This window comes from Spinacia oleracea, chromosome 4, assembly GCF_020520425.1.
Source record: "Spinacia oleracea cultivar Varoflay chromosome 4, BTI_SOV_V1, whole genome shotgun sequence".
Classification (NCBI taxonomy): domain Eukaryota; kingdom Viridiplantae; phylum Streptophyta; class Magnoliopsida; order Caryophyllales; family Amaranthaceae; genus Spinacia; species Spinacia oleracea.
The window spans coordinates 166052379-166080237 of NC_079490.1; the positions used below are offsets into that span (position 1 = coordinate 166052379).

The 27859-nt window shown below is 34.4% G+C and overlaps 4 protein-coding genes and 1 pseudogene across 13 annotated transcripts; 4 read left to right on the forward strand and 1 right to left on the reverse strand.

The window, feature by feature from the left end:
- Nucleotides 1–1406: 1406 nt before the first annotated feature.
- On the forward strand, nucleotides 1407–3066 carry LOC130471894 (uncharacterized). The gene is made up of 2 exons (XM_056842245.1): nucleotides 1407–2410; nucleotides 2924–3066. The coding sequence occupies exon 1, from the start codon at nucleotides 1874–1876 to the stop codon at nucleotides 2255–2257; it is 384 nt and encodes a 127-aa protein (XP_056698223.1). The 5' UTR covers nucleotides 1407–1873; the 3' UTR covers nucleotides 2258–2410; nucleotides 2924–3066.
- Nucleotides 3067–6868: 3802 nt separating this feature from the next.
- LOC110806246 (uncharacterized) lies at nucleotides 6869–27264 on the reverse strand. 10 transcript variants are annotated; one of them, XR_008932163.1, is made up of 10 exons: nucleotides 27008–27254; nucleotides 26032–26482; nucleotides 23950–24073; nucleotides 22176–22269; nucleotides 21956–22062; nucleotides 19491–19671; nucleotides 7926–10236; nucleotides 7733–7822; nucleotides 7566–7649; nucleotides 6869–7484 (listed from the first exon to the last, which is right to left on the reverse strand). XR_008932163.1 is itself a non-coding variant. In XM_056842246.1 (8 exons), the coding sequence occupies exons 5-8, from the start codon at nucleotides 7926–7928 to the stop codon at nucleotides 6912–6914; spliced, it is 750 nt and encodes a 249-aa protein (XP_056698224.1). In that variant the 5' UTR covers nucleotides 7929–10236; nucleotides 19491–19674; nucleotides 23950–24073; nucleotides 26032–26482; nucleotides 27008–27264; the 3' UTR covers nucleotides 6869–6911. The 10 variants fall into 10 exon arrangements, 1 of the variants encoding a protein (XP_056698224.1); XR_008932162.1 differs by having other exon boundaries at nucleotides 19491–19674; XR_008932161.1 differs by having other exon boundaries at nucleotides 22172–22269.
- Nucleotides 15673–19174, forward strand: LOC110806243 (probable LRR receptor-like serine/threonine-protein kinase At3g47570). The gene is made up of 3 exons (XM_056842582.1): nucleotides 15673–18388; nucleotides 18486–18866; nucleotides 19039–19174. Exons 1-3 carry the CDS (start codon nucleotides 15673–15675, stop codon nucleotides 19050–19052), a joined length of 3111 nt encoding a protein of 1036 aa, XP_056698560.1. The 3' UTR covers nucleotides 19053–19174.
- LOC110806234 (probable LRR receptor-like serine/threonine-protein kinase At3g47570) lies at nucleotides 20307–22437 on the forward strand. The gene is made up of 3 exons (XM_022011877.2): nucleotides 20307–20381; nucleotides 20473–20807; nucleotides 20910–22437. The coding sequence occupies exons 1-3, from the start codon at nucleotides 20307–20309 to the stop codon at nucleotides 22435–22437; spliced, it is 1938 nt and encodes a 645-aa protein (XP_021867569.2).
- Nucleotides 22441–23619, forward strand: LOC110806251 (probable LRR receptor-like serine/threonine-protein kinase At3g47570; annotated as a pseudogene).
- Nucleotides 27265–27859: the final 595 nt, after the last annotated feature.

The window sequence follows — 27859 nt, forward strand, 5'->3', positions numbered from 1 at the left end:
AGTTTTTAGTCATATGTTCAAAATGTTTTCCTTAATTAAATTTTGTTCATTAACAAAAACAGATGGAAGAAGACATTAATACATGAAAAGTGGAATCCTAATTAAATTTTGTTCATATTTAATGAAATTTTGTTTTTCTTAATTAAATTTTGTTCATATGTCTATGCTTGTTCTTTTTCTATAACCCTGATTCATATAATTGTTCATAATTGTTCATAATTGTTCAAAGTTGTTGTTGCGTTTGTTCTTTCTTTTTATATTGGCTGTTCTTTCTGTTTGTGAATGTTTATCTTAATTAAATTTTGTTCATTAAAAGAAACAGTTGGAAAAAGATCTTTATAGATACAAAGTGGAATCCTCTTGGGAATAAGTTCCCATCAGTTCAGAAAATTTGAAGTACTACAGTCGAGAAGACCAAATTGAGGCTGGACCGGATGCATATTTCATTACAAGCTTCTTGGTGGTGACTGTCAACACGTTGATCAAGAGCACATTGTCAAACCAAGCATACTTCAAATTTTTGTTCTCAATGATGAATCATGAGCAGATCCGGAACTTGAACTGGTGCAAGTATGTGTGGGAGGCACTGCTCTCAACTACTGCACATTATAAAAAAAACCTGAAACAAAAGGACAAAGTACCATTTTTCACAGGATCATTGCCGTTATTGACGGTATAATATCATTTACACCTTCTAAATTTATGATTTTAATGTACTTGATCAATCTTAGGGTTTTTCTAACACTTATACTTTGTATGTCAGATTTTCTATTTTGACAGAGTTCAAAGAATGAACTTTTTTCCTCCAAGATGAATTCCACTTGTGTCCTGCTGGACAAAGGAAATAGGACACAAACGGAATAAATTGGAGGAAAGTGGCTTTGGATTGGGGAAGGTGTTACCCAAAATCAATATTGAAGAAAAACAAACTCGCAAGGTATTGCTAAATGCATCACATTCTAATAGATTAAAGTTAATTCTTCTGCAAAATATAAATATGTGTAATATTAATTTTATGTTCCTTCCTTTAATATGTTAAATAATATTTTTAGAACATATATAAATAAATGGTCATAACCCTTTGCTTAAATGTTCTTTATTTTTGCATATAATGTTCATACCTCTCTAAGACATATAATAACATAATGAAGAATTATTGCATTATATACAGAAAGTAATAAAATGTTCAAACCTCTTTAGTTATTTATTCAAACTGTATCAATAAATGATAAAAATAAGTGTTCAAGCCTCTTTACTTATATATTGTGTATGTGCACAAGTGTCATTCAGTATATATAGTTGTTCATACTTTTACTTCTAAATGTTCAAACTGAAACACCTAAAAGTTTACTATTCTCTAATGTTTGTCAATTGGTTTTAAAACACAGGAGTTTATGGATGAGTTTGTGGGTATAATTCAAGCTGTTGGTGACAATTTGTCAAAGCTTTCTGATTTACTGAAGAAGGCGCAAGAATTCTTCCCAGGAAATGAGTTGGTATCTAAAGTGGAAGAGTTCTTGTCAAAAATGGCAAAAGAACCATCATTAAGCCAAGATGAGTGGTCTGATGACTTCATTAAGGCTCTATTGGAGAAAGAAAAAGAGTTGTTAGATGCAATTAGTTTGGAGAAAAAGAAAGCAAAAAAGGATAAGCATAGATATGACCATGATATCAAGAATGCATTTGACTTGGGACTTTCACCATCACCGATGGTAGATGATGACAAGTTGAAAGGTAAGAAAGCTGGTACATCCACCTCTACGCCAAGTTTTTCATTGGAAGAAATAGATGAATCTTTGGCTTCTGCTATGCTGAATCTAAAACAAAGAAGGGAGGAAGAGAAAAAAGAAAATGAATTGCAAAAGCTAAGAAAATGATGCAAGCAGAATCAGAAGTGAGTGAACCAGCTTCAGAAGAACCAAAAACAACAATGGAGCATATTGTTGTACAACCAGAGGAGATTGTGAGCTTGGATGCAGCTACAGTGGAGCCTGAGTTGCATGTATCAGAAATGATGCCTGCAACTAATGTAATTCAAGAGGAGCCTGCACCAGAAGTGAGAAATGAAAAGGATCCTGCACCAGAAATGATTGAGAAGAAGGTTACACTAGATGGGGTTGAGGAGCAGCCTGCAACAAATAAGACAAATGAAAATGCTGAACCACAAGTTCTTGAGAACAAGGTTGCACCACAAATGGTTGAGGAGCCAGCAGAACCTCATTACATAGGTGCAGGTGCAACAAGCAGTGGAAGCTGAACTATCTGTTGGTGTTGAACAATCTTCTCTTTCTTCACCAAAAACTCCATTGAATGAAGTCTCAATATCAACATTAATTTCAAGCACAAAAACAGATTTGAAATTGGACGAAATTTTTGAAGACAAAGGAGAAAAAGAAGATGAAGGAGAAGGGTAAATTTTAACTGTATTTAGACTGAATTTGTATTTGTGAAACTTTGGTTATATTATGAAAACTATTTTAAAGACATAATAATGTTTTGGTTATTTAAAATGTCATGATTTAATTTTTTAATCTTTTTGTTTTTCGTTAATATTCATTCTTTTTATACGTTTTGTTCAAACGTGTTAAATATGTTCAGACTCTTCTATTTTTTGTTCTTTCTTTTTCAAACTTGTTAAATTCTTGGATCATTCTTCTGGAATGTTATGTTCTTTCTTTTTGTACTTTTTGTTCATTCTTTTACTTTATATGTTCATACTTTAAATTTTTTTGTTCTTTCTTGTTCAAACCTGTTAACTTCTTGGTTCTTCTTCTGGAATTTTATATTCTTTCTTGTTGAATTTTTTATTCTCTTTATTTATCTTATATGTTCATACTCTTAATCTTATATGTCCATACTCTTAATCTTATATGTTCATTTTTATAATTATGTTGATTTTTTGTTAAATTTTTCGTATATACAGAAATGAGAAAGGTGACAAAGGAAAAAGACCTCACAGGATTCACAAACTACCGGCTGCCTTCTCTTCTCCATATTTGGTCAAGTATCGAGACTTGTTCAAAAATCTGGACACAATGCATCAAAGTCTAGCAGATTATGTCTTAAGTGGTCAGGACAACATGTATTTTCTTTAATTTCACGTAAAAATAATTTAAAATTTAAATTCTTATACTTTCTCCTAATTTACTTCCTGTTTGTAGTGAGGTTCTTTATTTTGATGGATATAACTACATTAATAGAGAGGACATGAAAACACTGGTTGATGAAGCGGAAGTGGTTGGCTGTGTGATTGATTCATGGTCAAAGTATCTAAATGCAAAGGGCCATAAAGATAAACTCTTCCTTTCAACAGTTCCATATGTAAGTATAATAATTGATGTTATTTAAAATGTTCATTTTGTTTATATAAAATGAACATTTTCCTAAAAAGAATGTTCAATATTAAAACAACTAATGTTTAATATATTTAAATAGAATGTTCATAATTACAATACATAATGTTCAAAATTTTGAAATGGAATATTCATTATTGAAATAATTAATGTTTAACAAAGTTAAGATAACAAGTACGAATAATTAAATTGAAATGTTCATCATCATTGTAACTAATTTTACATATCTTTATAATTGAATGTTCATTATCTTTAAATGCAGCATATAATGTGCACAAACAAGGTATGTCCAGCAGGATCCTCCTACGAAAAAAGGCTTGATGATTTTAAAAGCAGGATTAACGAAGAACTGGATAACTATAATTTCAAAAACATTCATCAATTTAAACAGGTAAACCTATATAACTTCTAAACCATTCCTCAAACTTTAATGTTCATTTTAATGTATATAATTATTCATTGTTTTTAACTTAAATAATTACCTCTTTTTCAGATATTCATCCCCGTTCTTGCTGTAAAACACTTCTTTCTCCTAGTCATCAACCATTACACTGAAACTGTGGATGTAATTGACAACAGGCCTCTACCAAGAAATGTAAAATTTGAAGCTAAATACGAGGGCCTGATGAGTGACATTTATGTCACTCCTAGGATAGTATTTTGCATCTTTTTATTCTTGTTTTTGTTTGTTTTCCTCCCCTTTTATGCTCATTTTAGTCCTTTTGCTCTTACATGCTAGTTGACTCGGTTTCTCCTAATTACCGCCCTTTCGCCTTGTTTTTCTTAATTTTTGTCAAGTTTTTGCTTTTCACGGGTTTGTTAATGTGTAGGAAAACAAGTAAAATGGACGGAATAGTCAATGGAAGTCAACGGTATCCAAGGAAAGCTCGAAGTGGAAGGAAGGAGTCAAGAACTCAAGATGTTCGGCCGAACTTCAGATGTGTTCGGCCGAACCAAAGCAGAACAGCCTGAAGAATTAAGCCCAGAGTTCGGCCGAACATTCACAAAAGTTCGGCCGAACTTACCTATGTTCGGCCGAACCTCCCCAATTGTTCGACCGAACATCGCAATCAGTAGCTCCTGTTTCTTCCCAAGTTCGGCCGAACCTGCCTTATGTTCGGCCGAACTTGCCTCTTAGTTCGGCCGAACTTGCCTCTTAGTTCGGCCGAACTTCATTTATGTTCGGCCGAACCTGCTGCCAGCGCTGAGCCACTTTTCGGGACTATTTAAAGCATTTTAGGAGCTTTTAGAAAACCTAGTTTTTTACAAAAGTAGTTTGAAATTAATTTTAAAGAGAGAAAGGAGGAAAACTTCATTCATTGCTCATTGTATTGCTTGGGATTCTCCCTAATCTTGGATTTGGAAGATTCATTGTAAAAATCCTCAACTCTTATTTCTATTTAATGTCCTTAATTTCTGATTTTTCTTACTCTGTCTCTTATTTTTCTCATTAATCAAAAACCCCAAAAATAGGCACTTTTATATTTTTCCTTCCTACTTGTTTGATTGTTTAGCTTTTCCTAATCCTTTATGATTAGACTTATTAGTTTCCTTGCTAATCTCTTGAGATTTGGTGATTTTGATTGTATTGTGGATGATGGTTTTGCCTATAGATTTGATTGCCATGATGAGACTAGCTTGAACTCTTTGGTTAGGGATTTTTGCTTTGATTATTCGGAAATGCATACTTCCATTGAATTCATCATGTTGAAATTTGTAGTCAAGTCCATGAGTGAGTAGTTCTCATCTAGGGGTTTGGGTGTAGCCTAGGGTTTTCATGTATGGGGTTTTAAGGTAGATTTGCTAGTTTTGCAATTAAATGCATAAGTTGGGGGGTCTTCGTTGCTTGCTTGGTTAGACGTAACTTTGCTTGGTCAATGGAACGCGATGCATTGATTTGGCAAGGGATTGTAAGTCATTGCATTGTATGATTTCGATCGGATTTATTTTGATTAGTTCTTAGGCTTTGGGTTGATTGCGGAAGCATGATTCGTTGCTTGAGAATTTTAAAGATAGATTCCCCTTTCAATTTGTCTTTGCAAGTTTAGTTAATTCCCAAATCCTTATTTCTCCCATTGCATGTATCCCTTGGTGAATCCCAATCCCCTAGCGTTTTCAATCCTTGTTTAACATTTTAATCGCTTAGTTTGAATTTTCTTTCTTTTTCAACAACCAATCCCTTTTCGAATTAGCTTATGTTAGCGTATCTAGCTACGGAACTCGCAATTCCCTGTGGATATCGACCCTTTGCTTGCCACTCTACTTGATTCTTGTGGTTAGTTTAGGTATTTAAGTTGATTTAGGTGTAAGACTAGTAACGACCTAGTTTTTCCCTTTATCAGGGCCACCCAGAAGTTGTGGTAAGAAATAAATCATTCTTAAATGTATATTGTAAAATCAAAGATAATTATCTTACTATTATGAACATAAATTCCAGATGGATGCTTTTGCAAAATATATGGGCACATTTGGTTATGAAATAGAACCAATGCAAAAGTATGAAATGAATTTGCTCAAGATGAAATGGAGAAGCATGAAAGACTATACAAACTGCGGTGTGTATGTCATGAAGCACATGGAGACCTATACTGGTGATCCAGAACATGAATGGATCTGTGACTTGAAGGCAAATGATGTAAGTTGAATTTTGTTCATTCTTCTTTTGTATTTTGTTCATTTATTTTTATTGTTTTGGTCTTTTCTGTTTTATTGTTTTGTCTGTTGAATTTCTTTTATATTCCTCATTTTATAATTTAGTATTTGGATTTTATAAAACATTTTTAATTTTTTTTTAATTTTTGATATACAGACAAATCAAAAAAGGAAGCTTCGTGTCACTTTCTGTGGTCTCCTAATGCTTTCAAAGCAAAATGAAAAGCATGAGTCAAACATAAATGAAGCATGGAGGAGTTAATGAAAAATTAAGCAGATAGTAAGAAGGTTAACAAACAAAGATAGATTTTTAGTACAATGTAAAGTAAATATTTTGGTATTTTGGTGGTTTGTTCAAAAACATATAACTTGGTGTTCATTCCTTTTATGTTTAATATTCAGTTTCCTTTGCAGTATTAAATCAAATGCGCAAAAATATTTAATGCATACAAAATAAATATTTATTAACTGCTTGATTTTATGAAAGTTATATATAATGATTAATATCGTTAAACAATGTTCATTGTAAAAATAGGTAATAATCAATATGATTCATAGAACGTTCAATTATTAAATTACTAATATTCATTGTATTTCAATAAAATGTTCATTTCTAAAATACTTAATGCTCAAAATTTTCATATAGAATATTCACTTTCAAATACGTATTGTTCAAAATCTTTAAACAGAAAACACATTGACAAATACGTATTTTTCGAAATCAAGTGGAAACAAAAGTAGATAATGTTGAATATATTTGACTAAAATGTTCATAAACTTCAGAAGGATGTCTTAAAAAAACATAAAATAAATTCAAACATAAAATATTATGAAAAATAGTGATGTTCAAAATGTTTGACCTCAATGTTCAATCTATTAAAACTAAATGTTCAAACACAAAAAGATTCAGTACAAATAAATGCACGTACAAATTTTCAACTCAATAATCAAGTTACTAAATCCTTGACTTTTAATGGTTTTTTCAGCAGCCATTGATTCATCAAAAAGAGCTAAAAATGCATCATACTTAAATTTCAAATAAGCTTGATCAATAGCAGATTGATGAGATCCTTTAGTACCTAACGGAGGTTTAGTAACCAATGAAACTTTAGGTCCTTGAACCTTAGGTCCAACTTGAGTAATTTTTTCAGCCTGAATAGATCCTTGAACTTTAGGTACTACGTGAATAATTTTTGAAGCACGAATAGGTCCTTGAACTTTAGCTTCAGTACAAGATGGAGCTTTAGTAACCATCGGTGATGGTGAAAGTCCCAAGTCAAATGCATTCCTGATATCATACTCATATCTCTGCTTATCCTTTTTTGCTTTAGTAGCTGATGTTTCTTTAGTAGCCAATGGTGCTTTAGTAGCCGATGGTGCTTTAGTAGCCGATGGTGCATTAACTTTTGTACATGCATCGGTTTTAGTACTTCCATGAACATATGAATCATTTGAGGTTTCATTTGTTGAATTATTTTCCTAAAATTGACACAAAATGTAAAGACATTCAAAAACAGAAATTTAAATATTCATTTTAAAGAATTAAATATTAATATCTACCTTGTCCGATGATTCTACATTTTTATCAACAGCTGCACCTCTTCTAAAATATTTTGGAGGTGGCTTCGGAAAAGAAGCATCAACCTGAAATAATATAGTGATCATTTATCAGATAATAATGTTAATATATTTATAACTAAATGTTCTAACTTCGCAAGAAAATCAACCTGAAATAGTGAAGGATCTAGTACAACTAGATCAGATGAGTCATTAAGAGAATTAGAGAAAAGCACAGGGGCACCAACTTCATCCAACTCCTGCAAAAACCAAGCAAAAAAAAAAAAAAAAATAATGTTCAATTAGTTATAAGCAAATGATCAATTTATAAAACATATATGTTCAATATTAATAAATATTTACCATGACTGTAGATTGAGCCTTAAACCTTGTTGCATCTGTAAATTTTGCTTTTCTTCTCCTCCAATTCCCTTTAGCTTTATTGTAGATTTTTCTCAACTGTACTCTTCAATCTGTCATTCCTCTCACCCTTTTTACTTAAATTCTGTGGTTTTTTTTACTAAGGGCACAAAGATATCTTCCCCCTCTTTAGGATCAGAAAAATCAATAGTACCCCTAATACTCTCCACTTTTTCTTTTAAAAGACCAAAGGCAGAATCAACCTCAGCCCTAGCTTGAAGAGAACCTTGACTAGACATAACAAGCTTAACAAAATTCCTAAGGGTTTGTGCCCTCCAAACAGAAGCCGCAACTATATTGGACTTTTCACCATCATCTTCAACCAAATGACTGCACATAGCCGCTTTTGTCCACCTCTTCAATATATAAAGATTGGGAATCTCTGGGACACAATGCACATGATAAACACGAAGCGCATGAGAACATAAAAAACCCATTTCAGTAAAGTACTGACAAGTACAATCCACTGCAAAAGTCTCTTGGTTAAACCAAACTTCATGTTTAATCAAGTCTTTTTTAGGCCTTCACACATAATAACTTTTCTCTGTAGCTGTGTTTCCGCGTTTTTCTTCTTGAGAACATGCCATCCATTTAAGAAATTGTTCTTCAAACAAAACATATGCTTCTATAGTGTAAATCTTTCTCGCATGAAGAAGAATTCCGCAAATTGCAGCTGCAACTTCTGGTCTACCTTTCCAATTTCTGTAGTCATGACCATTCTCTTTGCTCCTCCACTCAGAAATAACATCCAAAAAAACATGATAAAAATCATATAATCCTTGTGTCTTATCAAGTCGATGGGAAACTGACTTGTTGGTAGTTTCACAACGCTGTGATGATAACACACCACCAGACCAATAGTTCTTAGAATAAGAAGGACACCACATCTCTCTGATTATATATAAATTCTTCAACCATGGATTTTCAACGCATTTATAGTGAGTCAACATTCTGAAAAACAAAATGTTCACTATAAAAATCAAATTTGTTCATTAGAATATACCTGTTTGTTCAGAGTAAGAAAAGCATATAATTTAGTAATAACATGAATTACTAAAATGTTCATTTCTTTATAAGTAGATGTTCATAAGGTTACAAGTACATATTATTTATTAATTTGAAGTAAATAAGTAATCCAAATTAATTACCTTGGCCAATGATATTCAAATTCAGCAGCAATTTCACAATACTTCAGAAGATAATTGAATATGTCACAAAAACCATCTAAAGCTCTATACTGCCCAATATGCTTCTTTGAATTTTCCCCAATATGCCACGTACATAATCTATGTCTAGCATCTGGAAAAATATTCCTTATCCCGACAACAATGGATGGAGCTTGGTCTGTCATAATGGTTATTGGGGGATTTCCACCCATTGATGTAAGGAAAGTTTGAAAAAGCCAATTAAAAGATTCTGTTTTTTCATTGATAACAAAACCCATTCCAAACATAACATTATTAGAATGATGGTTCATACCAACAAAAGGAGCACAAATCATATCATATTTATTGGTCCTATAAGTAGTATCAAAAACCAATAAATCCCCAAAATAATCATAATCTCTCTTCATCCTACCATCACGCCAAACGAAACTTAAAAGTCCCTCTTCTTCACTAAGCTCAAAGTCATAATAAAAACCTTCTTCACTGGAATTTCTCTGAGCAAAATACTTGATTAACTGATGACAGTCATGACCTTCAAGTTTATTAGCTTTTGCACGTGATAAAGCATTATAAGCACCACTAGCTGTAAAACCGACCATAGGTGATCCGCCTACTTCTTTCCTCAAAACCCTCAAGGTATCAGACACTTTAACACCACTAGCTTTTAAAGTAGACATAAAGTAAAGAGCCTCCTTACTAACCTTCCTTTGTGATCTTATCAAATGCCTCTTATTTAGAGGAACCATAGCATGGTTATGAATCATATTATGATTCACAACCGTCCACACACCATCTTTACCAATAGAAAACTGAACAAAAGCAGTACACCCAGTACGCGTATCCAATCTAGCATAAGATCTTGTTCTCTTCCTTTTTTTCATCTTTAACCCCTTCGCAGCTACACAAGAACCGTTTCATAGTATAAAGTTCACTGTTTTGACGCTTCCGACCTTTCCCAACCCTAATACCAAAACCTTTACTAAAAGCATATTCATTATATAAATCATAAGCTTCATCTTCATTTTTAGCTTCCTTCATCATTAACATAGATTCTGACCCTTCAACAAAAAGACTTACTTCCTTATTCACTGCGAATGGAAGAAATATTCAATGTTAAAATAGTGATTGTTCAACGTGAAGATAGTGAATGATCAATTTCAATAATAACTAACATTTTGAAATTTGAAATGTTCAATATCCTTAAATAAAATGATCAATATTAAAATAGTAATGTTAAAAATATTAAAATAGAATGTCCATTGTTTAAATAGGTGTTGTTCAATGTACTTAAATAAAATGTTCATTACGAACATAGGTAATATTCAAAATCATTAAATAAAATGTTCATTGTAAAATATAAATAATGATAAAATACTTGAATAAAATGTTCATTGTAACATAGGTAATGATCAATAACTCTTAATAGAAAGTTCAATTTAATACAATAGAATATTCATTATCTAAATAAAAAAGATACAATATATTTCAATGCAATGTTCATTACTAAAGTACGTAACATTCAAAGTCATTAAATAAAATGTTCATTATTATTGTAGACAATGTTCAATTTCCTTGAACTGAATATTCATATGTTTGTTAAGAATGTCATAACTAAACAATGAACAATTTTTTCTTTTGGGACAGAACAATTCAAAAAATCATAACATAATATGTATTTTATCAAAATATATAACGTTCATAAGATCTGAGCTAAAAATTCATTAACATTATATACATTGATAATAAATAAAATTATGAATAAAAATCGAACAAAAACTAACGTACAATTGCAAAAAAATAAGAAATTCTGCAGAAAACAAAAACAAAGATACAAATCAAAATCGAAATATCCAGCGAAAACACGAAAAATAACAAAATTCTAAACACATTTTATCCAAAATCAAAATATAAAATAAAAAACAATCAAAACCAAAAACATTGAAATCAAAACAAATAAATGAAAATAATAAAAATATAAACTTACATTCTGACATAAATGTACTTAAAATTCCAGAATTAGATTCGAAAAGAGCTTCAGAATTTTCCATAACTGCGAGCTCCATCGAAACAGAGGAGAGAGAAAATAGGAGAGAGAAAAAATCGAAATAAACCCTAAAAACAAAAATTGCGCAACTTGAAGAAGAAGTAACAAAAAAAAAAGTTAGGAAACTTAGGAAGGGGATAAAAAGATGCTGAACGACGTCGTTTTGGGGGGGGGGGGGATACAGCTAGCGCTGGCTGTACCCGCATCACACGACGTAGTTTGGTTAGGGGTACAACCAGCTTGGCTGTACCCGAGGGCAGCCAAAAAATTGCGCTAGATATACCATAACTATAACATAAGGCTCCGTTCTATTGGACTTATTTTGACTGAACTTATATTATCTGAACTAAACTGAAATTATCTGAACTTATTTTATCTAAAATTAACTTATTTTGCCTGAAATAGACTTATTTGTGTGTGAAAATATTTGAGAAAAACTTAATTTTGCTAAACTTATATTATCTGAACTTATTTTGTCTGAAATAAGTCAAAATAAGTCGAACAGAACAGGACCTTATTGTCTGTGTAAACAAAAGAAAATAGTGTAAAAGGTGAATGTTAATATTGTCTCAGGTTGACAGAATTTTTCTTTTCCGTCTTGTTTATATCCCAGGTTGAAAGTGATGTAACTCTTGATTGAGAAAGTATGAGAGTGGTATGGGTGGATATGTAAGACGAGTGTCAGCCGGGCCGGGCTCGAACTTCGGGATCTTGGGGTGTGCGATGTGTGGGTTTGTAGGCTTAATCGGTCTTATGTTCATTCGTTCAACAAACACAATATTCCAAAAAACTTACGCAAAAGCAAGTATTGTATTTTGTTGCTGCTTTTTATTGTAGAGAGGATATGGTGCATTGCATTCACCTGTTTCGTAACTTTTTTTTTTTAACTTGACTTCATTTGAAGTTAACTGAAATCATCAAAATTCATTTTTAATCATGAATTATTAATTATTTTTTTATTTAGTTAATTCTTATTTAATTAGTTATTAATTATTAAATTATGGAGTATTAAATTATTTATTATTATTAATTAGTGAAAAACAAGGATAGAAAAGTAATTTAGGTAGTGAGAGCCAAAAACCAACCCGAAAAAGCTAGTAACATTAGCTTTTCATTTCTGGCGGAAAAGTCGGTTTTTCAGCTAACCAACAAGCCAGCTCCAAACACATTTTCGGCTATTCCACGTTAAAAAGCCAAAAATCAATGAAAAAGCCAGGAAAAAACCAGATACTCCCTCCGTCTTTTTTAGGAGTCAAAATTACTACTTCTGGCCGTATTTTTTTCAGGAGTCCCAATTTCATTTTTGGTAACTTTTACACCCACTCCCCAACTATTTATTACGGAGTACTTTTCTATGAGCTTCAGGAGTCCCAATTTCATTTTTGGTAACTTTTACACTCCCCATCTCAAATCATAAATAATTTCATTTTTTGTAACTTTTACAACACTTGTTTTTTTATATTTCTTTATTGTCAATTACCTCAATTACATCATAATTAATATCAAATTCAACTATATTTCTTTATTTATGTCGGTCAGCATATGACTCCTAAAAACGCATTGGACCTTTAAAAGAATTGAGAAAAGAAAGTAAAAATTTAAAAATTTGACTAATATTGAAATATGTGTCCAACAAGTGTGTCCACCGTGTATCCGGTCCGTGCCCCTGATCCAAATATCTCCAAAAAAGTCGAACACTTAATTTCGCGTGTCGAACACATATTTTCGTGTGTGCACGGAGTATCCATGTCCAATAAATGTCCGACACGAGATAGACAGTGTGTCCGTACTTCCTAGGTAAAAAGTTGCTATAGATTAAAAAGAAACAAAGCCACAAATACTTTTATTAAAAGGCATATATGGGTGCGTAGGCTAAAATATGATCACCTTCCTAAAAAATGAAGTGCTCCGTAGAAGCTAAACATGGGTCATCTATTAAGCATCTATTTTAGCCAATAAAATGATTAAACAACTTCTCCTTGAAAAAAAATACACGTGTTGCCAAAAAAAATAAAAAAAAAATACACGTAATGTAATCCAATATAATGTTCGTGTTGTAGAGATTATAATACACAAAATGATACAGACGAGATTCAATTCTAACATGATCCTTTATGATTTTAACCAACTAAAGCTAGTTAACAATTTGACATCTGATCCACATAATATATAATACATGTGTGATTCTTGTAATGCTTTTATTCACAAAAAAGACCAGGTAGCATCCTTGCTTGTAACTTTAGTCGATCCGTAGGCCAAGCATGTGAAGCATATATCCTTGTACAAAAAGTTTTGTGCGCATAAGGTGTATAATAAATTTATTGTACACTGTGATAACTCTTATGCAGTTTTTTGTAACTTTAACCTAGTTTTTATAATTTTTATATTATAAAAAGAAGTTGATAGATAAACATTTTAAAGGGTTAAATGATTAATTCTATACTCCGTATTTATTTAAAAGATATACTTGGACGGACACGGGTATTAAGAAAAATAATTGAATGAAATAAAATAATATACCAAGTGGGGTTAGATAGATATTTTAATAAGTAAACAAGTGGGGACCATGTCATTTTCGGGGGTGGGAGGTGGGGTGGATTTATGAAATTATTTGTTTAATAGGATGGTGGGTCATAGGGTACATTAGATGTATTATTTAATTAGATGGTGGAGTTGATAAGTTACTAAAAATGGCAAGTGTATCTCTTAAATAAATACGGCCGGAAAAGGAAATTGTATCTCTTAAATAAATACAGAGGGAGTACATTATTAGTGATTTTGAAGAAATAATTTTTATTAAAATGAAAAAATTTATTTCTAAAAAGTAGATAATGTTTACTTATATAAGAATTTTGAGTCAACTTTTATTCCGGTGCACCACTTGTAAATAGAATTTGTGATCCTTGTATTATTATTGTGAATAAGTCAAAATAAAACAGCCATAAAACAAGTGATGAGGATGAGACAAATGATTTTGTTGTTCAAATTTTGACTATTGCATCTGTATAAAATGTGGTTACAAGGAATTTCCAATTTAAGTGTTCTCCAACTTGGCCATAACAAACTCCAAGGACAAGTTCCTTCACTCGAAAAATTAAACAAGCTTTTACATTGCTGATAATCTATATTTGAAAATAGGAGGAAGATGGGGAAAATAGGAGGAAGATGTTGGAGGGCAATAATCAACTCAGTATCCGATTATCTAATTTATCCAATTCAAAAGCCAGTAGATGGATTTTCAGATATATCTTGTTCTTCATCTTTTGTATTTTCCAAAACATTCAGTCTGTGGACCAAACTTGGATTACCTAAATGAACAATATGTAGCTCGATCATGTGACTTGGATTTATGTTTGTAAAATCAGTCTGTCAGGTGAAAGAATGACTCTCCGTCTTTGAACATACACTCAAAACAGAATGTAAATTGAGCCTATAGTATATATGAACTCATTGAATTTTGAACACAAGCAAAAGTTACCAAAGATAAGAAGAGTTAAAAAAACGGACTAAAAAAGAAAGCGTATGTATGTTCTGGAACCAAGGGAATATGACATTTGACAATTTCATAACGCATTAACGCCATAACCCAAATTATACATCATTGCACATAACCATTTTCATGGACAACAGTTTTATCTTCCAGTAATTAGACATTAGCTACTTGTCCGGCCTCCATGGAAAATTCATACTTCGTATGATAATTAATTCCAGATCGTTGACAATGAAGAAGGTCCATGGAAAAGTTACCAAAAAAAAGAGGAAGGGTTCACATACATAATCTAGAAAGAAGGGAGTATGTTCACATACAAAAGAGGAAGGGTTCAAATACATAATCTAGAAAGAAAAGAAGAAGGGTTGACATACAGACTAAAAAGGAAAGCATATGTTGACATACATAATCTAGAAAGGAGGGAGTATGATATAGTGATATACGGCCAATACTTTATTGTACAGTCCATAATCTAGGAATACTGCTTCATATCCTCCTAAATAATCATACTTTATTGTCAGATGCCCAATGCCGTAGCAATGTAGCATAGACTTAACGGCATTTACATCCGACCGTACGTGACCTCTGTGGAGAATTCACACTATAAAATTCCAATATTAAATCAATGTAGGAGATTAGAGAAGAAGTTTCAAACGTACTACGCCTTATGTCCCTGTTTGTTCTTTACGTTTGACATCATGTACACGATTTAGACATGATGTTGAAACTAATTATCAGGTGGTCGTGGTATCTTTCAACATGAAGAACCTTCATTCTGACCGCGGCTCGATCTCTGATTAAGTATTAAAGATAGTTTCCAAGTCTTCTATTGGTCAAGAAGACAGAGTTGAAGGATAGAATAACGTTCATTTCTTTGGTTACGTCCTACACTTAATTCTATCATTGCTGCAGTATAAATAGCGTTACATATGGTTGCAAAACATTTATTCTCAATTCCCCATAACCATAACTTTATATATAAGCTAAGCTATGTCTTCTTTCTCCAAAAACTTTAACATATCCTCCTTTCTTTACTGCATCCTTTGTGCTAATTTTCTGTTGTGCTGCCTCCCGTTCTCCGTAGCCGGGAACAACGAAACAGACAGGTTAGCGTTGCTCGAAATTAAGGCCAAAATAACACTCGACCCTCTCGGCGTGATGAGCTCATGGAATGACACCCTCCACTTTTGCGAGTGGTACGGTGTTACTTGTGGCCGCAGGCACCAGAGAGTGACGATACTTGACCTACAATCCTCAAAACTGACAGGTATCATTTCTCCTCATCTTGGTAACTTGAGCTTCCTCACGAAGTTACACCTTCAAAATAACAGTTTTGGTGGCACAATTCCTCTTCAAATCAATCGTTTGCATAGGTTACAAACTCTATGGCTGTTTAATAATTCCATTACAGGGGAAATTCCGTCAAACATATCAAGTTGCTATAGCCTTATTCAGATAGGTCTTGAAAATAATAGGTTGATGGGAGAAATACCACCAACGCTTGGTTCCCTGGCATATTTGCAACATCTTTCTATAGGAGGGAACAACTTGATTGGTAATATTCCTTCATCTTTGGGGAACTTATCATCTTTGTCTACACTCTCCTTAAGTGAAAACAGATTGGCAGGAAGAATTCCTGATAACCTGGGGAAACTAAGTAATATGATCGAATTGTATTTATCTGTCAATAAGTTATCTGGAGTAACCCCACCCTCAATCTTTAACCTCTCTTTACTAACACACTTAGATTTAGGTCAGAATGACTTGAAAGGAAACCTACCTTCAGATTTAGGCAACACACTTCCAAAACTTCAAAGGTTCTCTATAGCTTCAAATAGGTTCACTGGACATATTCCAGCTTCGATATCCAATTCTTCAAACCTAGTAATTCTTAGGTTGCCCGAGAACAATCTCCGAGGACAAGTTCCTTCTTTGCACAAGTTAACAAGGCTTACTTGCCTTGTCCTACACACTAACTCCCTTGGGTATGGCCAAGCTCAAGATTTGAACTTTGTTTTATCCTTGCCTAACGCCACCAATTTTCGAGCCCTTGAGATAGGTGAAAATAACTTCAAAGGAGTCTTCCCTAAAACCATTTGCAATTTTTCTTCTCTAGCCGATTTCCAACTAAGGAATAACAACATAGCTGGAGAAATTCCAGGTTGCGTTGAAAATTTAGCAACATTGCAATTCCTTGATGCTGGTAACAATGCACTTTCTGGCGTCATTCCTCAAGGCATTGGGAAGCTCCAAAACCTTCAGAACTTATATCTAGATGGGAACCAAATATCCGGGGTCATTCCAACCTCAGTTGGAAACTTAACTAAGATATCTGTTTTAACGCTTTCAAACAATAGATTAGAAGGCCAAATACCATCATCTCTTGGAAATTGTATATCGTTAAATGAACTATATCTTTCTAATAACAGTCTTAGGAAGAGCATACCCCCACAACTTTTTAATCTACCTGTCTTATCTATCACACTCGATTTATCTGGAAACCACCTGACTGGGTCTCTGCCTGAAGAAGTTGGGAGACTGACTAATCTTGACGCCCTTGATCTTTCTCAAAACATGTTATCAGGTCAGATACCAAGCTCTCTTGGTGGTTGTGTGTCGTTAGAGTTCTTACACATGGGGGGAAACCATTTCCAGGGCACCATTCCTGATTCATTGCAGGCATTAAAGGGTCTCCTTGTATTAAATTTGTCATACAACAATTTCTCCGGAGGAATCCCAAACTATTTACAGAGCTTCAAGTTGCAAAGCCTAGATTTATCCAACAATAACCTTGAAGGTGAAGTACCTGGTGATGGAGTCTTTAGTAATGGAAGTGGTATTTACATAAGTAGAAACACTAGGCTTTGTGGAGGCATGCCTGAACTAAAGTTGCCCCGATGTAGTTTAAGCAGCAACACCCAAAGAAGAAAATCAGAGAACAGGAAGAAAATATTGGCAGTTGCAATTCTTTCTGGGTGTTTTGGAGTTATACTGCTACTGGTTGTTCTTGTGTTATTATATACTTTCAGACACAGAAAGAGGACTAAGAAACCGACAGCTTCGGATGATTCAGAAAATTTTCCAAGTTTGTCTTATCAAACCCTTCTTAAAGCCACAAATGGGTTTTCCTCCGAATGTTTGATTGGCAGTGGTACATTTGGTGTTGTGTACAAGGGGGTACTTGATGAGGATGAATCTACTGTTGCCATCAAGGTGTTTAAACTTCAAAATCATGGTGCTACCAAGAGTTTTATGGCTGAATGTGGGGTCCTCCGCAGCATCCGGCACCGGAATCTTCTGAAAGTTGGAACAGCTTGTTCAAGTGTGGATTATCAAGGCAGAGATTTCAAGGCTTTAGTTTATGAGTACATGGTGAATGGGAGTTTGGATGATTGGTTGCATCCTGCATATTCAATCACTGGAATAGAGGAAGCAAATAATATGTCAAGGCACTTAAATCTTCTCAAAAGAATTGATATAGCAGTTGATGTTGCATTTGCGTTGGATTATCTACACTACCATTGTGGTGCCTCCATAGTTCATTGTGACCTCAAGCCGAGCAATATACTTCTTGATGATGAAATGGTGGCACATGTTGGTGACTTTGGCCTAGCCAAGTTCCTCTTGAAATTCAACAGTGGCGACTCAAACTCCAATCAGTCTAGCTCTGTTGGAGTGAGAGGTACAATCGGTTATGCTCCTCCAGGTACCCAACTAATTAATTTATATCTAATCTCTAACTATACTGTATAAATTCCATGTTAATTTCATAATTAGTTTAACAAAAGAGGAATTATATGCAGAGTATGGTTTGGGGAATGAGGTGTCTACCAGCGGCAATGTGTATAGTTTCGGGATCCTATTACTGGAAATGATAACAGGAAAGAGGCCTACTAATGACATGTTCAAGGGTGGGCTAAGCTTACATGGCTTTGTCAAAGAAGCTCTGCCTGGAAATGTAATGGAGATTCTAGATCATGTACTTCTTGAAGACATAGATAGTGAGGAGACGGATAGCAACTTAATGTTTGAGGCACTGATTTCTATACTTGGATTAGCACTCTCCTGCTCAACTGAGTTCCCACGAGAAAGGTTGGAAATGAGTGATGTTGCTGCAAAGCTATCATCAATCAGAAACAAGCTCCTTGGAACTCGTTTACAACAAAGGAGGAGAATTCAAGCAGGTAATGTTTCAACTACTTCTTTTCCCTCAAGAATGATTACTACTTTTTCCTCAAGAATGATTATTTCTTTGCAACAGTTGAAGTTTTGTAATTTTCTTTTAGATCGTAATTACTTCTTTTGGGATTAAGGCTTCGGTTGTTATTTTATTCTATTTACTTCTTCTTGGTGCAGGAACACGAGGGTGATCAATGTTTAACCAATTTCAGCTTCCATGAGCATGATTGTGACATGGTGGCTCTGAAGAAAGATTAGCTCATATGCTTCAGTTACTTCACTTTAAAAGGTTAATATTTTTTTCATATGCTCATGAGCAGTATCGACTCAGGATCAGAACATCAGAGCAACTATCTATTTCAGAATATAGTCTCTTAATTATTTTGATGCTTTCATTAAGCTTAGATGTGTTACATGAGCATTTCTAAATCTTAGCTGTATTAGGTGTTTGAGAATGATAGCTAGAATGTTCTAGAATCAGAAACTCTGAAAAGAAATCTCGCCTTCATTTGAACAACTTAACTGGCATATATATCCTATAATAATTGCAGCTAAAGCTCAATAAGCAGAAATAGGACACGAAAGCATTACAAATAGTGCTTTGAAGTGGTATAGTTAAGAAGAAAAACCTTTATTTAGCAGTCCGTCATTTCAGAAATACAGATGATTTTTTCGACTCCTAAATAAAGCAGTATTTGAGCAGCATCAACGGGCCCAACATAACTGCCAAACTGTCACTGATCACAAAGGCACTGAGGGAGGATTGAATGATCCTTGACAGCTATCTAGTAATCCGTATTCATTAAGAACCTGCTGATAAAAAAAAATCAGAATATCAGAACCCTGAGTAATATGCAGAACTGTTGAAAATGCAATTGACAATTTTGACATAGATAACAAATGGACCAAATTTCTGAAGCATTTCACGCTTGTTAACCATGAATTCTTCTTCTTCTTATGATTTTTGTTGCAAAATTGTAACAAGAAATAATTTCCAACTCTGTAATCTCGTTTATTCCATTAGTATACTACAATGACTTGAAGTTCCTCAACTTCCACGTGCACTAATAAGTTAGTCTCTTCCGAAAACGAACGAGGAAATGAAGACAGACTTTGGCTTTGACGACAATCATCAAAGTCAGACAATTTTACCTACAAACAGTTATACCTTACAAAATACATCTAAGGCTATTAAAGTATAAATATTTGCTCATTTAGAGCTTAAAATGAGCAACTCAGAAAGATAACAGCCTTGATTGTACTGGCTGTATAGTGACGACTCCCATCTGGGTCATAATATAATATAACCTTGATTAATCATCAGTCCTTTGTTATATACTTGAAGACACAAGAGGGTATTAAATTAAAGTATATAATCCAAGCAATTTGCAATATTCAAATAGTCTTCAACAATTTCCAGGCTCCTGCCACTAATTTCTTCCGTGATGTGCCGCATCTGCAAGTCATTTTATATCTTTAGTGACTTCTTCTGCGAACTTTCACTCTTTATAAACTGGCTAGTTAGTCTGTGAGAAATAATTAATGTCACTATACAGCTCTTACCAATCCACAAAACTAAACATGTTTTACTCATCTTCTTTATTTATCCAGATCATTTCTGCTGCGACTTTGTTTTGCTGTCATCAGTTCTCAGTAACCGGAAACAACAACAGAGACAGGCTAGCATTGCTTGATATCAAAGCCAAGATACCCGATGACCCACTGGGTGTCATAAGCTCATGGAATGACTCTCACCACTTCTGTGAGTGGACTGGGGTTATTTGTGGCCGTAGGCATCAGAGAGTGACAGCACTTCACCTGAATGACTCGAAACTCACAGGTATTCTCTCCCCTCATCTTGGTAATTTGAGCTTCCTCCAACAGATATCCCTTCAAAACAACAGATTTGGAGGGACAATACCACAAGAAATTAGTCGTTTACATAGGTTGTGAACTCTTTGGCTGTATAATAACTCCATTGGAGGGGAAATTTTATCAAGTATATCAAGTTGCTACAACCTTGTTGATGTACATTTATACCATAACAGGTTGGTGGGGAAAATCCCACCCACGCTTGGTTCTCTGTCACGTTTAAGATATCTCTATTTGACAAGAAACAAGTTGACAGGCGATATCCCTTCGTCCTTGGGGAACTTATCATCCCTGTTAGAGCTCCATATAGCTGAAAACAATTTGGTTGGAAGGATTCCAGAATGGCTAGGCAAACTCAGAAATTTGACCATTCTGGTATTAGAGGGCAATAAGTTTTCCGGGAGAGTCCCTCCCTCGATCTTTAACCTCTCTTCATTGACACATTTAAGTTTAGCCCGGAATGACTTGGAAGGAGAACTTCCTTCATATTTAGGTAACACTCTTCCACGTCTTAGGTGGTTCTCAATACACAACAATCTATTCACCGGACATATTCCACATTCGATATCCAATTCCTCAAATCTAGAATTTCTCGATTTGTCAGTGAACAACCTCTATGGACAAGTTCCTTCTCTGCACAACTTACTAAGGCTTTCTCACTTTGTCCTCTACAATAACTCCCTTGGGCTTAACAAAGCCGGGGATTTGAACTTTGTTTCTTCCTTGCCCAATGCCACCAATTTAAAATGGCTACAGTTAAGTGACAATAACTTCAAAGGAACTTTTCCAAGAATCATCTGTGCTTTCTCATCTCTTACTTTTTTGACATTAGGCAACAATAACTTCGCTGGTGAAATTCCAAATTGCATAATGAACTTAGCAAAACTGCAAGTTTTTACGGTTAGTAACAACAGACTTGCAGGGGTCATTCCTCAAGGCATAGGCAAGCTCCAAAACATCATTAGTTTACATTCAAAACGCAACCAATTTTCAGGGGTCATTCCACCTTCAATTGGAAACTTAACCAAGTTGTCTAGTTTTTCCCTGCCAAATAACAGTATTGAAGGCCAAATACCTGCAACTCTTGGAAATTGTAGATCACTAATAAGATTAGATCTTTCAAATAACAAGCTTAACGGTACGATACCGTCACAACTATTTAATCTCCCCAGCATGTCCATCATACTCAATCTTTCTGGAAATCATCTGACTGGATCCCTACCTGAAGAAGTCGGACAATTGAAGAATCTTGACAGCCTTGATGTTTCACATAACATGATATCAGGTCATATACCAAGCTCTCTTGGTAGTTGCGAGTCGTTAGAGTTCCTATACATGCAAGAAAATAATTTCAGGGGCACCATTCCTGGTGCATTAAAAACATTAAAGGGTCTCCTCTGGTTAGATTTGTCACACAACAATCTTGAAGGTGATGTACCTACAGGTGGAGTCTTCAACAATGCAACTGGTGTCTTGATAACTGGAAACAACAGGCTATGTGGAGGCATACCCGAGTTAAAGCTGCCCCGCTGTAAACTGAGCCGCAACACCAAAAAAACAAGATTAGAGCACAGAGAGAAATTGACAATTGCAATTCTTTCTGTGCTTTTTGGAGTTACTTTGCTAGTGGCTTTACTTGTGTCATTATACAGGTTAAGAAAGAGGGAGAGGACCAAGGAGACCACCATTTACGGTGTTAAATAAAATTTTCCAAATTTGTCTTACCAAACCCTTTATAAAGCCACAAACGGGTTCTCCTCAGAATACTTAATAGGCAGTGGTTCATTTGGGTTTCTATGTAAGGGAATCCTTGAAAAGGATGGATCAACTGTTGCCATCAAGATATTTAACCAAGAGTACTGCGGTGCTTTCAAGAGCTTCACAACTGAATGTGAGATCGTCCGAAATATCAGGCATCGAAATCTTGTCAAAGTGATGACAACTTGTTCAAGTGTTGATTATCAGGGTAGAGAATTCAAAGCTTTGGTTTACGAGTACATGTCAAATGGGAGTTTAGAAGATTGGCTGCATCCAACAGAGGTATTTAGTACGGTTAAGGGTGTAAATCATATCACTACGAACTTGAGTTTTCACCAAAGACTTGATATTGCCGTTGATATTGCATTTGCGTTGGATTATCTTCACCATCACTCTGGTGCCCCTGTGGTTCATTGTGACCTCAAGCCGAGCAATGTTCTCCTCGATAATGATAAAATCGCACATGTAAGTGATTTTGGGCTTGCTAAGTTCCTATCAAACGGAATAAGCACCTCGCATGTGATTCAATCCAGTCTCTTGAAGCTAGAGGAACAATTGGTTATGTGCCTCCAGGTAACTAAATACTACCCATTCCCACATACTATATAGTAATTTGTAGTGGTCCTATAATAGTATTAATTTTGTATCAACCATCTTTAAGTATATAGTATTTACTATGTTTCGGTCATAATACATTCGATGTATATGTGACATGCAGAGTATGGATTGGGAAATGAGGTGTCCACCTGCGGTGATGTCTATAGTTTCGGGATCCTTTTACTGGAATTGTTTACAGGAAAGAGACCAACTACTGACATATTTAAAGGTAGTCCGTACTTGCACGGTTTTGTGAAGAAGGCTCTGCCTAAACATGTGACCCAGATTCTAGATCATGCTCTTCTTCAGGACATAGACGACATGGAGTATGCCGGTAGAAGTGCAAAATTAAATGCCATGAATCCTATACTAGAAATAGCACTTCACTGCTCTACTGAAGTCTCAAGAGAAAGGTTGGACATGAGTGATGTAGCTGCACAGCTATCATCAATTAGCAAGAAGCTCTTTGGGACTATGTACAAGACAGAGGAAACATCTAGCAGCCCAGAAAGTACGCTTTCTAGAGGATGATAAAAACAATCTGGATTTATTTCCCGGAAACTATTGTTAAACCTTCTACTTCATGGTTGTTATTTTTGTACCTTTTGGACTTGAGGAGTATATTAAGATGATCCCGTACAATTTAAATATTCCATGAGAAATGAATATTTACCGACTGAAAATTTACCAACTATTTTGCCCAATTTTCCCGCCTAATGTTACTCGTTAACCCAAGTCCCCAACCTTGTTAGGCACAGCTAAAAGAACAACCAGTTCATTAGAGTTTTCCAGAAGGACAAGGTACACGGTTCAGAAGTCTGAAGACATTGCTCAGAACATGAACATGTGAGAGGAACTAACCTTTAATTTCTAAGCAATCTGCACATTTTTGAAGCAAGGCATAACCAACACTCAGCTGTCTTTTTTCTGTATGTTGCTGCCAAGCTACATCCGATCAGTAACAAGCTTCTTGCAACCCGATTGCCTGAAGGGAGATGGATGATACATATCACTAACTGAATTTGGCTATTCTATTATGTATAACACATAAGTTATGCAATCAAGCATATAATCAGGAATTTGAAAAATCTTTCACAATTAATCTAAACAAAATAAGCAACAGCATGCCATTATCTGAACAACCAAACAATACATTGCATGATATCCCAAATTCACAACTAATTCCAATCCATTACTGCAAGCATCACTATAAACAAATTGAATGTCATTATTGAAAATGCCTTAAACTGCCTGATTACAAATTTGTAAGAACAAGGAAGTTAAATTCAGCAAAGAGATATTTTCAGAAGTAAATGTACATAGCACATTGTTACTAATTGCTTCAGCAGTTCAGCCTAGTTGGTTTAGAGCATGTTCAGCTGAAGTACAAAATGTGGACCTGTTAAATTCGCGCTCCATTCATTTCCAAACTATCACTCACAAGATAACAGATTAACAGTTGATAGTGGAGATATTTTAAAGTCCATGGAACCCATCTCAACTTGCAAGTAAAAAAAAAATACTCCCACGAGAAAGGTTGGACATGATGTTTCTGCAAAACTATCATCAATCAGAAACAAGCTCCTTGGAACTTGTTTACAACAAAGCAGGAGAATTCAAGCAGGTAGTGTTTCAACAACTTCTTTTCCCTCAGGAATGACTGGAATGATTATTTCTGCAAGTTTTTAAATTTTCTATTTGATTCTATTTACTTCTTCGGTTGTTTTATTCTATTTACTTCTCTTTCTGGGTGCAGAAACACGAGGGTGATCAATGTTTAACCAATTTCATCTTCCATGAGCATGCTTGTGATTTTCTGGCCTGAAGAATAAGATTAGCTCCATATGCTTCAGTTACTTCATTTCAAAAGCTTCATATTTTTTTAACTTTTTTTTCTTCTTCTAAATAGCACTTATTAACAGTACCGACTCAGGATCAGAATATCAGAACAGCTATCTATTTCAGAATTAGTCTCTAAATTATTTTGAAGCTTTTATTAAGCTCAGGTGTAATACAATGAGTATTTCTAAACCCTTAGTTGTATAATTGTATTAGGTGTTTGAGGATAAAAGTATTTTGTTGAGATACCCATTACCCAATGGAACAACTTTTTCAAGTTCTATGTTTTGTTTCCAATGTGGTCTTAAAATGATCAAAATTTAGCTTATCAGAATGAAATTTTAGCTTTAATGGTGCAGACGAACAAACTGGCCGAAGCTCTGTTTCTCACTTTAGAAATACCATTATATGATAGCTGTAAGACCAACATATTGATGAGGATTATAAATAGACACATTACCATCTCTTGTTAAAGGCTTTCAATAACACTTAACAACAAAATTAACATTTATGCTAAATATTAAAGAGGATACGGCTTTGACTGTGTGTCCGTATCTTACTACTTATGCAGTATGTCAGTAGGTCGGATATATGTAATGCATATGCAAGGCCCTCGTCAATAAGGTCTATAGAACCCGTTTACAACAATGGTAGAAAATCCCAGCAGGTAAAGATTCTACTAGCGCCTTTCTCACTATGGTGACTATAATGGAAATACACAGGATCTTAATGCAGAAAAAACTTTTACTAAATGTAAATTTGTTCCTTATGGTTGTGGCTTCTAGCCCACGAGGTATTTATCAGCGTCTTTCCAAGTCCATCCACCTATGAAATAGACATAGAAACAGACATCTAATCTAGTGGAATAGGAAGACCAAAAATATGCAGCATTCATTTATTTCGACATACTATTCTACAGCACATGATAAAATGTTCCAAGATCAGAACTCTGAAAAGGAAATATCCCCATCATTCGAACAAATAAACATAAACTTAACAGGCATATCCTTGTATAATAATTGCAGCTAAAGCACAATGAGTAGAAACAGGATAGGAAAGCATTATAAACAGTGCTTTTTAAGTGGTATAGTTAAGAAGATGAACCTTTATTTAGCAGTCTGTCAACTCCCAAAGAAAGCAGTACTTCAGCAGCAGCAATGCAGCAAATTAGTGAGTCCTGTCATTCAGTACTTCAGCAGCATGTGCTAGCTACAACCAAAAGTTTAATTCCAGTTTGACGAGTGAGTCCTGTAATTTCGGTAACTTTTATCCAGCTATTCTTCATGAAAAATAGTTGGACCTGTTGAAATGTGTGTGATATAACCAGCTGCCAAGCTATTATTGATCATGAGCAAGCTTCACCAAACTCATTTACATGTATTGAGGGGGTATTATACAATCTTGATATCTAGTCTTCATTAACACCTGATCTTAAAGCCCTTCAGTTTGATTCTCAACCTCTTAAAATGTGTGTGATATATGACTGCCAAACTGCCACTGATCTTCATTCTGATGCACTGAGGGACGAAAGCTAGTAATCCGTATTCATTAACACCTGATAAAAAATTCAGAATATCAGAGTTATATGCAGAATTATAGACAATGCAGTTGAGAATTTCTTCTGTTTTCACTGTTTCTGAAATGATAATGCCTTGTCTAGAGATTAACAAATAACAATGGACCAAATTCCTGACGCATTTCAGGTTTGGAAACCATGAATTTCTCTTCGTATGACTTTATTGCAAAATTGTAACAAGAATTAGTTAATTTCCAACTCCGTAATCTCGTTTACCCCTCTAGTATACTATGGTTCAGAGTTTCAGAGTTCCTCAACCTCCAACTGAGCTACATAAAAGTTGCCTCAATTCAATTGCTATAATACAGGTACTTGTATTATTTAGCCTCAATCACAATACACAAAATTTGCAAATTGGAATCATTTCCAGTAATACCTTTTAAATTAGACATAAATACAAGATCAATAGGTCACCAATAACCTATTCCTGTCCCAAAATTCGATCAATTTCCCTAATAATTGAGTACCGAATCGTAATCCTAATTTTATAGGGGAAGAACTTACCGGAAACACTTTCTCTCTCCTCTCTCTGCAATGTTTTCAACGGAAGGCTTTTTTTGAGCAGCAGCGAGATCACCGGCAGCCGGAATCCTCTTGGATTCTTCGAGTAATTTGTTCATGGCCTCAAGGTGGTATATGGGAAATTGAAAATCATTCTGAGCCTCAAGGTGGTCCGAGTTAAGGAACTTTTTTTTATCAAATACTCCCTGTTTGCACACGTATTCTATTTTAAATCCGTCGGTCCTTCCCTCGTTAACATAGTCCCCTGTTAAAATTTCAGGATTTGGAACCTCTTATAACAAGTTTCTTAAAATGAGAATCGGATTCAAAATCTATTATAACATCTATCTATTATCTATCTATTACTTTATACTAAAACAAACACCAGAAATGACACATGTTATTTTCTGGTGTAAAATTTTCCCTCCAAAAAAAAATTCCTAAAAAGTATTTACTTTATTTACTGTTTAATTTTTCTATCATTTTTATTAACTATTTTTGTATAGAAACATGAATAAATGTTCAGCGCGTCTCGTGTGAGACCAATCACACCATCAACTTGATGGTGTGACAAGCGCGAAACCAATAGCGTACCTCCCCTAAAACTATAAAAAAAAAAAAAAAAAAAAAAGTAACAGATCTAAACTATAGAAGTAACATACCTAAACTAAAAAAGTACTTCCTCTAAAATTACATATAAAAAAAAGTAACATGTCTAAACTATAGAAGTAACATACCTAAACTAAAAAGGTACCTCCCCTAAAACTAATCCGTATAAAAAAAAGTAACATGTCTAAACTATAGAAGTAACATACCTAAACTAAAAAGGTACCTCCCCTAAAACTACTTCGTATA

What these genes read in the sequence shown, in the direction of transcription:
- LOC110806243 (XM_056842582.1), top strand. Translation starts at nt 15,673, where the DNA reads ATGTCTTCTTTCTCCAAAAACTTTAACATATCCTCCTTTCTTTACTGC. An exon ending in AATCGGTTATGCTCCTCCAG is followed by an intron (nt 18,389 to 18,485) that starts GTACCCAACTAA and finishes AATTATATGCAG; the next exon opens with AGTATGGTTTGGGGAATGAG.
- LOC110806234 (XM_022011877.2), top strand. Translation starts at nt 20,307, where the DNA reads ATGTGCCGCATCTGCAAGTCATTTTATATCTTTAGTGACTTCTTCTGC. An exon ending in CACTCTTTATAAACTGGCTA is followed by an intron (nt 20,382 to 20,472) that starts GTTAGTCTGTGA and finishes TTATTTATCCAG; the next exon opens with ATCATTTCTGCTGCGACTTT. An exon ending in GAAATTAGTCGTTTACATAG is followed by an intron (nt 20,808 to 20,909) that starts GTTGTGAACTCT and finishes ATACCATAACAG; the next exon opens with GTTGGTGGGGAAAATCCCAC.
- LOC130471894 (XM_056842245.1), top strand. Translation starts at nt 1,874, where the DNA reads ATGATGCAAGCAGAATCAGAAGTGAGTGAACCAGCTTCAGAAGAACCA.
- LOC110806246 (XM_056842246.1), bottom strand. An exon ending in TAGATCCTTCACTATTTCAG is followed by an intron (nt 7,650 to 7,732) that starts GTTGATTTTCTT and finishes ATATTATTTCAG; the next exon opens with GTTGATGCTTCTTTTCCGAA. An exon ending in ATGTAGAATCATCGGACAAG is followed by an intron (nt 7,485 to 7,565) that starts GTAGATATTAAT and finishes TGTCAATTTTAG; the next exon opens with GAAAATAATTCAACAAATGA.